This window comes from Pipistrellus hanaki (genome assembly GCF_964339955.1).
Source record: "Pipistrellus hanaki genome assembly, chromosome: X".
Classification (NCBI taxonomy): Eukaryota; Metazoa; Chordata; class Mammalia; order Chiroptera; family Vespertilionidae; genus Pipistrellus; species Pipistrellus hanaki.
Genome location: NC_140524.1, coordinates 52,257,265 through 52,266,682, shown reverse-complemented (window position 1 = coordinate 52,266,682; position 9,418 = coordinate 52,257,265). Strand labels below are relative to the sequence as shown.

Here is a 9,418-nt window from a genome sequence, read left to right as displayed (position 1 = left end):
TGGAGGCACTGCCCCAGCCCCTCCAGAGGTACTTAATGGTCCTGTCACCTGGCCCTTAGGACCTGTTTTCTGCCCCATTCGAGGGGAACGCCCTGCCCTGAGGACTAGGGAACCTCTTCCTGAATTCCAGTCTGGATCTCAGGAAGGTGGAGCTTTAAGGTCTCTTTTGACCCTGGTCCACATTCACAGTGCACCAGGGCCTTACCCACTGCTTAGGGTTAGGGGTGTGTTAGCCGTAAGTTTAGAGTTATGGTTAGCCTTTGTCATCGGGGAGAGAGCTGTGTCAAGTCCTAGAAAATCACTTTCCACTCTAGGGGCACTGCCCCGGCCCCTCCAGAGGTATTTACTGCCCCGTGTGAGTGGAGCAGGGCAGCCTGGCCAGTGCTGCTCGTTCATTGGTCCAATGAACGAGGGGGCGAGGTTTCTGGAACAAGGGGGCAGGGCCAGGCCGACCGCTGAAGGCGGTCAAGTCAACAAGGTTGTGGGGTCAGGTGAACAGCTGAAGAGGGTCCTGTGAACAAGGGGGCAAGGCCAGGTGTAGAGTCGGAAACGGTGACATAAGCAGGAGAAATGCTGATGGGCAGGGACACAGGTGAAAGGCTGGCTGGCCGTCTGGTCGACTGTCCGACTGCAGGGACCTAAACAAACCTTGGGGGTTTGTGAGGCAGGCTACATGATCAGCGAGAAGCAGCCAAGCCAAGAATGGGTTGGGGCCAGGGGCAACACCTGGAAGTGGTCGAGTGGATAAGGCCCGCGGCCCTGTTAATGAGGTCGGGGTGCCCAAATGGCTGCAAATTCCCCACCTTCCCGTGGTCCAGACTGGATGCCAGAAAGAAGGTCCCTTGTCCTCAAGGAAGGGCGATCCCCGTGAATGGGGTGGAAAGCCTGCCCTCAGGGCCCAGTGACCAGTAAGTACCTCTGGAGGGTGTGGGGCAGCGCTCCCAGAGTGGAAAGTGATTTTTGGGGACTTGATGGCTCTCTCCCCGATGTCAAAGCCCTTGGACAGGGCTGTGGGGGTGGCAGGACACTCCGTTGTGAGATGCCTGGTGGTGGGGGTGATGGCGGCCCCTGGGGCTCGTGGAGGCACTTGGCTGTCCGAATGGGGGGGCTGTACTCCCCATGCTTGTGGACCTGGCCCCTGGGTGGGAGGCATCCAGTGAGTAGAAGGCCATCTGCACTTGGGGCTTTTAGGCACCTAACACCACTTCTAGAGGTGGGGTGGTAGGCCCCCCTGTGAGTGGAGCAGGGCAGCCTGGTCAGTGCTGCTCGCTCATTGGTCCAATGAACGAGGGGGCGGGGTTTCTGGAACAAGGGTGTGGGGCCAGGCAGACAGCTGAAGGCAGTCAAGTCAACGAGGGGTGGGGCCAGGTGAACAGCTGAAGGGGGTCCTGTCAGCAAGCGGGCGGGTCCAGGTGAAGAGCCGGAAATGGTGATGTAAACAGGAGAAACGCTGCTGGGCAGGGACACGGGTGAAATCTCTCAAGTGGTAGCTGGTGACAGAATGCTCCAAATGTATCAATAAAAGGCCCAAGACCTGGCACTAGCACCAGCCTGCCTTTTTTCACAGTTGGGCCTTGCCTCCTGCATAGCAGCTCTCCCATTGCAATCACAGCCAATTTGCCTGGAGGTCAACTCCTCCCAGAGATGCACACAGTTCACACAGGGTGCATCTAGAGTGCCCATCTCAGGTAACTAGGGTAGTTGAGCCACTGGGCCCTACAGGACATCTACTACCCAAAGCCACTCTACCAATTCCAGGAGACATAATAGCTCTACCAAATACATAGAAACAAACACAGGAAAGCAACAAAAATGCAGAGACAAAGAAACATGTCACCAATGAAAGAAATGGAGGCAAGCAAACTACTGGATACAGAGTTCAAAACTATGATTACAAGGTTATTCAAGGATCTTCATGAGAGCTTCAAGGAACTTAGTGAGATTTTCAAGGACATTAGTGAGACTTTCAATGACATGAAAAAGAACAGTAGAAATTAAGCATACACTAACTGAAATAAAGAACAATTTACAGCCGAAACTGGTTTGGCTCAGTGGGTAGAGCATCAGTCTGCAGACTGAAGGTTCCCAGGTTCGATTCTGATCAAGGGTATGTACCTTGGTTGTGGGCACATCCCTGGTGGGGGGTGTGCAGGAGGCAGCTGATTGATGGTTCTCTCTCATCGATGTTTCTAACTCTTTATCCCTCTCCTTTCCTTTCTGTAAAAAATCAATAAAATATATATTTTTAAAAACAAAACAAAACAATAGATCGTCCCAGAAGCGGCCTCCTGTTCGCAAATAGGTACTGAGGACAGCAAAGCAGATTCTCCAATTTGTTGCCATTGGGCCTTTGGGCTCAATGACACCATGTAAGCCAGCTGCCACACCATTGTCCTCTTTCAGCCCAGGATGTGCTTTGCATGGTTTCAGTCACCTGCAGTCAACCACAATCCAAAAGTATTAAATGGAGAAAGAAGAACAGAGTTAGAGGAATCATGCTATCTGGCATCAAACTATCCTATAAGGCCATTGCAATCAAAATAGCATGGACCCGCATGAAAACAGACGTCTCGTACAATGGGACAGAGTGGAGCCCAGAAATAAACTCACATTTTTGTGGCCAATTAACATCCATAATCAGGGCACATGCAAGAATCAACCAATGAGCCCTAACTGGTTTGGTTCAGTGGATAGAGCGTTGGCCTACAGACTGAAAGGTCCCAGGTTCGATTCCAGTCAAGGGCATGTACATTGGTTGTGGGCACCTCCCCAGTAGGGGGTGTGCAGGAGGCAGCTGGTCTATATTTCTCTTTCATCGATGCTTCTAGCTCTCTATCCCTCTCCCTTCCTCTCTGTATAAAAAAAAAAAATCAATAATATATACATATCTTTAAAAAAAGAACAATTTACAGGGATTCAACAGTAGAGTAGAGGATTCTGGGTACCAAGACAACAATTTGGAATATGAAGAAGCAAAAACAAAACAAAACACTCAACCAGAAGAGCAAAAATATAAAAGAATCCAAAAATATGTAGATAATGTAAGGAGCCTCTGGGACAACTTCTAGCATACCAATATTGGCATTATGGGGGTGTCAGAAGAAGAAGAGAGAGAGCAAGAAATAAAAAAAAAACTATTTGAAGAAATAATGACAGAAAACTTCCCCTATCTGGTGAAAGAAATAGATTTACAAATCCAGGAAGTGCAAAGAGTCCTAAACAAGAGTAACCCAAAGAGCCCCACATAAGACACATCATAATTAAAATGCCAAGGGTTAAAAACAATAAGAGAATCTTAAAAGCTGCAAGAGAAAAGCAGTTAGTTACCTACAAGGGATTGCCCATAAGACTGTCAGCTGATTTCTCAACAGAAACTTTGCAGGCCAAAGGGGAGTGGCAAGAAATATTCAAAGTGATGAATAGTAAGGACTTACAACCAAGATTACTCTACCAAGCAAAGCTCTCATTTAGAATTGAGGGTCAGGTAAAGAGCTTCTTAGCTAAAGGAGTTCATCACCACCAAACAAGTATTATATGAAATGTTGAAGGGTATAGAAGGAGGAGGAGGAGTAGGAGGAGAAGGAGGACGGGTAGGAGAAAGAGGAGGAAGAGATGGAGGAGGGGGGAGAAGGAGGAGGAGGGGGAGGAAAGGATAAAAATATAAACAATAAAATGGCAAAAATACATATCTATCAATAATCAAATCAATCTAAAAATCAAAATAAATTTTTAAAAATCAAATGAACAAAATAAACTGGCAAATAAAACAAAATCAGAGGCATGAAAGCATGGAACAGACTGATGAATCTCAGAGGAAAGGGGGAAGAAATTAACCAAAGATCTTACCTATGGACACAGACATTAGGGTAGTGCAGGGTTTCCCAACCTTCTCTCATGATGAGAATCACCTGGTGGAGTTGTTAAAACACAGATTCCTGAATCCCAACTAAGAAGTGCTAAACTAGAATTTTTGGGAACATATAGGTAAAATTGTATACTTACCTAGTGCTCTAAGACAGATTTTATATACAGAGCACTAAGTTAGGTATGCAATTTTGCCTATATGTTCCCAAAAATTCTAGTTTAGCACTTCTTAGTTGGGATTCAGGAATCTGTGTTTTAACAACTCCACCAGGTGATTCTCATCATGAGAGAAGGTTGGGAAACACTGGGGTAGTGAAAGCCTGGGGCTGGGCAGCAACCGGGTGGAGGGAACAATGGGGGTGAGTGGGCATCTGTAATAGTCTCAATAAAGATTTTTTTTTAAAAGAAAGAAATATAAGTTCCCACATAGCAAGCATGGTTCAGTGGTTGAGAATCAGGAGGTCACTGTTTGATTCACAATCAGGGCATATGCCCTAGTTGCTGGCTCGATTGCCAGTGGAGGCATGCAGGGGGCAGCCAGTCAATGATTCTCTCTCATCATTGATGTTTCTATCTGTCTCTCCCTCTCCTTTGGGATTATGACAATTAATAATTATATTTACTGTGTATTGAGCACTATGTTAAGAAAATGATTATTTTTTTAACCAAGTATCCAAAGATAACCAAAGTAAACAAATGTACTAAGAAGATTATGTAACTAAATCTGTACTGATGGACAATTTTGATGTTTCATTTCCCCCCATTATAAACAAAGCCTACAGAATCACTCCTGAAGCCTTAGTTTCAGCAAAAAATAAATGTATAATAAACAATTGGCCGGGACCGGTTTGGCTCAATGGATAGAGCGTTGGCTTGGGGACTGAAGGGTCCCGGGTTCGATTCCGGTCAAGGGCATGTACCTTGGTTGCGGGCATATCCCCAGTAGGGGGTGTGCAAGAGGCAGCTGATCGATGACTCTCTCTCATCGATGTTTCTAACTCTCTATCTCTCTCCCTTCCTTTCTGTATAAAATCAATAAAATATTTAAAAAAAAACAATTGTTATGGGAATTTTAAAACATAAAATATTTTAAAACATAAGATTATATTTTAAAGCATTATTATCTTCCTGGAAAAATATTAGAAGTGGAATTACTGAACCAAAATATCAAATATTTTTATTTTGTTAATCCTCACCTGAGGGTATTTTTCCACTAATTTTTAGGGAGAGTGAAAGAGAAAGGGAAAGGCAGAGAGAAACATCGATGTAAGAGAAACACATTGATTGGTTGCCTCCTGTAAGCCCTAGACCAGTGCCCGGGCCAGGGAGAAGCTTGCAACCAAGGTATGTGCCCTTGGTCTGCAGGCTGACACTCTATCCACTGAGCCAAACCGGCTAGGGCAAATATTTTTATTTTTAAACCATATAGAAAATTGCCCTTCAGAAAAATTTTACCAACACACTCAACAAGGGCAAGGAAAAGTGCACGTGTTCCCTAATCCCTTAACAAATCTATTACACAATTTCTTGTAATCAAACCTATCACTGTTGTCCTTTTTTCTTTTTTAATCCTCACCCAGAGGATAATTTTCCATTTATTTTAGAGAGTGAAAGAGGGAGGTAAAGACAGAGAAATATTGATGCCAGCTAGTGCACTGTTTTCCTTAAGTGTTCACCTCTGTTATTATATTTTTAAAAGCCTTCCACACAAAAAGCTCATGTGGAAATGGTGGCTACTTATTCAGATCTTGTTATAACAAGACAGTCAGCCACTTTCACTTGTGTTTGGCAGGCAGGGGAAAAGGAAAATTTTAGAGAGAAAACAGGGAAGGCTTCAGGTACTCTGATTGGAGGTCATTGGCATGAGGAGCCTGGAGGAGAACGTGAACTAGAAGCAAGGCATTTTTTATGATTGGGTTGGCTGCAATCATTGTTCAAGTCCTGAAGTTTGAAGCAGAGGCTGTTTGGCTTCTTGGGCTGCTTGCTGTAGAGCAGTGTTTCCCAACCTTCTCTCATGATGAGAATCACCTGGTGGAGTTGTTAAAACACAGATTCCTGAATCCCAACTAAGAAGTGCTAAACTAGAATTTTTGAGAACATATAGGTAAAATTGCATACCTAACTTAGTGCTCTGTATATAACATCTGTGTTAGAGCACTAGTTAAGTATACAATTTTACCTATATGTTCCCAAAAATTCTAGTTTAGCACTTCTTAGTTGGGATTCAGGAATCTGTGTTTTAACAACTCCACCAGGTGATTCTCATCATGAGAGAAGGTTGGGAAACACTGCTGTAGAGGTTGCAGGTCACAGTTCTATTGTCATACATATGGTCTGGTCATTGTGTTATATGCAATCATTTTTTTATTTTGCTTCAAATATAATTTCATTTAGATTTAAATACTAATTCATTAGAAAAAATATGTTTGTGCATGTAAGGAAAAAAAACATTTCATTTTGAGGGAAATATTGTTCCTATTTTTTTCTCAATGCAACACTCTACTCTTTGTACAATATTCAAGTTCACAGTCTTACCATTTTATGGGGGTTGGTCTATGTTCTTTCAATGGAATTGAAAAGCAATATTATTAAGACTCTTCCCTTGGGCAGCTCACCTCATTGAAGAAAAAAAGTCTCCGCGGTTTTCATTAAAATTCTTTCTTTGACAAACTTCTCAAGAAGAGGAAAAGAACAAAAGGGCCCCGGAGATAGAGGGGAACCTGGGGGAAGGAGGCTGCATGTGGCTGGCAGTTCCCGGCTAATGGGCGGGGCTGGGGGGGGGGGGGGGGGGACACACACGCTCACGTGACCTGCCGGGCGCAGCTGTGCGCACTGGTCCGGGTGCCTGCCTTCCTTCCTGCGGTCGGACCCGGAGCTTTCTGCGAACTCCTAATTGTTGCTCCAGGTTCTTTCAGGTCAGTGCGAGGGCCTTCGGATGGGCGAGAAGGAATGGGCGCGGAAAGGGAAAAGGTTGGGGATGGGGAAAGGGTGGAGGGGAGCCGCCTGACTGTAGCTAGAGATGGCGGTGGGGAAAGGACTAAAAGGGAGCTAGCGGCCGATGGGTGGAGGGTGGGAAAGGCGGACACCACCAAGCACCCATGCACCCTTTCTCTGCACCCCCTTCTCGTTGCCCTCCGACCATCTTGGAGCCGGAGACCGTGAACTGGCGGACACCCCAGCAGTGAGACCGTGGAGATTAACCCCTTCGCCTACGCTGTGCGTAGAGAAAGAAAGTTGACCTCCATGGTGGGGTGGCGAGTTGCCTCAGGGAGAGGAGGACGCAGAGAACCAAAATTAGGGTGGAAAACATCCTGATCTGGCGCCCCAGGCTTGAAAAGAAATGGTGCCTGTGGTGTGGGGAGCAAAGGAGGTAGGGGAGGAAAACGTTGGGTGACTAGTGCCAGGATTTAGGAAAGGTATCGGAGTCCCTGTGCATCCACCGAACGCCCAGCTCCTGTCTCCCCTGTCTGCCTGCAGGTCTGCGTATCTGTTGTTCTCAGCACTCGGCTACGCTATAAAAGGAAGGAACCTGTCCAGAATTCCTGCAGGTCAGTTAAAGGAGGGGTGTCCCAAAGGGGTGGGGAGTGTGGACAGAATTTGGGGCCCCACTGTCCACCTCCAACACATTCACACACATACTGCAATGCCGAACAAATGTAGAGAAAATGGCAGGGCCTGCCAGAGAAATGGTTGGCTCACGTGTGTGGAAGGAATGGTGAGGAAAGGGTGGTAGAGGAGGGCGGAGCCCGGTAAAGGGAACCCTGACAAGGGGCAAGATGCCATTACTATCCAGACCCCCTTTCCACTCCGAAGTCCTCAGTCTCCCTTGTCTCCTCTGTATCTCCTCCCTACCCCCAATCCCACCCCCAGGACAGGAAAAGGAGGGGACATCTCAACATGGAAAAACTCTGCAGTGTAAATGAAGGAATGCCTGAGAATCAAGGAAAGATGGAAAATGAACAACCTCAGAATGCTGCAAAGCCAGAAGTAGCTGATACTCAGGAAGACAAGGAAAAGCTAAAAAATGAAGGAAAGATAGAAAACGGGGGAGAGACAGAAGAGGAGGAAATACTAGATAAGGAGAAGCCAGAGAAGGAGGGAAAGTCAGAGAGCCAGGGAAAGCCAAAAGAAGAAGGAAAACCAGAGAGTGAGGGAAAGCCAAAAGAAGAAGGAAAACCAGCCATGGAACCAAAGGCTGGAGGAAAGCGCCCAGCTGGGGATGATGCGCCCAGGAAAGCCAAAAGAAAAACCAACAAGGGGCTGGCTCAGTGCCTCAAGGAATACAAAGAGGCCATACATGATATGCATTTGAGCAATGAGGAGATGATAAGAGAATTTGACGAGATGGCTAGGGTAGAGGATGAGGTGAAGAAAACCAGACAGAAATTGGGGGGTTTTATGTGGATGCAAAAAAGTTTACAGGACCCCTTCCACCCCAGAGGCCCTAGGGAACTCAGGGGTGGCTGTAGGGCCCCACAAAGGGGCTTTGAAGACATTCCTTTTGTGTAGTGCCCATGGCAGGCATTTGCCAGGCCCAGGGCTTTAACCTTATGCTAATATTTTGGTTTAGTAGTCACTCTTGTTATCCAACTGCAGCCCTCTATGTTTCAGTAGCAGATTTTTGTCCATTGCATGGAATAATGTTTATGATGCATTGTAAAATTAAAAAGAAAAGTTTGCAGAACCATATATATGGCATCAGTCCATTTTTGTAAAATTGCAAAGATATTGACCTAATGATCTATGTACAAGAAAAAAAAACTCTGAAAGCTGTGTCTACAAAAAGATTAATAGTGGTTATCTGTGGGTAATTTTTTTGTTCCTATTACTTTCATCATAAAAATAATGGAAGATAAAAAATAGGAAAACAATACCAAGCAATCAAAAGAACAGTTCAGTGCTTATGAAAAACCTGGGGACACTTAAAATTCTTGTTATCAGCATGTGAAATGGTAAGTAAAACACTCCTGGGACTCAAAGTTGTGGCAGAATCAACTTCATAGTTACGTATGCATTGTTGCAAGGAATAGTCTTGTCATCTGTGAATTGGGGATAAAACTCGCCTTCCAGGACTGTGGAGAAGATCAGATGAGATATTGAGTATGGCTATATTGGGCTAACTACTACCCTCACCTGCACTAGGTAGGGGTGTCAAACTCAATCAGAGAAGGGGCCAAAATCTAAAATCCAGCCTAAATCGTGGGCCGAATGGTTTACTGAACAGTCATAAACTGACAATGTCATAAACTGACAGCGCGGTGCGGGCCACATTGCAAGGCCTGGCGGGCTGGATTTGGCCCACGGGCCTTGTGTTTGACACATGTGCTAGCAGGACCAGAGCCCCTGAATTTTCCCTGTTTTTGATGTTTGGGAGAGGATTATGGGAGGTTCCACTTCTGTCCAGGAATAAGTCCAGCCAGCTAAGGGTAGTTGCCACTCTTTCCTGGTTAGTGCCATGTCTCTTGGGCACTGTGCCTCATCTCATGGGTCCTGCACCCTCCTAAGGCCCCATTGGTGGGCTGGAGATCATGATGGACTAAAGCACTATAGTATC

The 9,418-nt window shown here is 45.7% G+C and overlaps 1 protein-coding gene across 2 annotated transcripts; it reads left to right on the top strand.

The window, feature by feature from the left end:
• Nucleotides 1–6,669: 6,669 nt before the first annotated feature.
• On the top strand, nt 6,670–9,418 carry TCEAL4 (transcription elongation factor A like 4). 2 transcript variants are annotated; one of them, XR_014793744.1, is made up of 4 exons: nt 6,670–6,779; nt 7,342–7,412; nt 7,735–9,006; nt 9,194–9,418. XR_014793744.1 is itself a non-coding variant. In XM_084870530.1 (3 exons), exon 3 carries the CDS (start codon nt 7,762–7,764, stop codon nt 8,371–8,373), a length of 612 nt encoding a protein of 203 aa, XP_084726656.1. In that variant the 5' UTR covers nt 6,670–6,779; nt 7,342–7,412; nt 7,735–7,761; the 3' UTR covers nt 8,374–8,553. The 2 variants fall into 2 exon arrangements, 1 of the variants encoding a protein (XP_084726656.1); XM_084870530.1 differs by lacking the exon at nt 9,194–9,418 and having other exon boundaries at nt 7,735–8,553.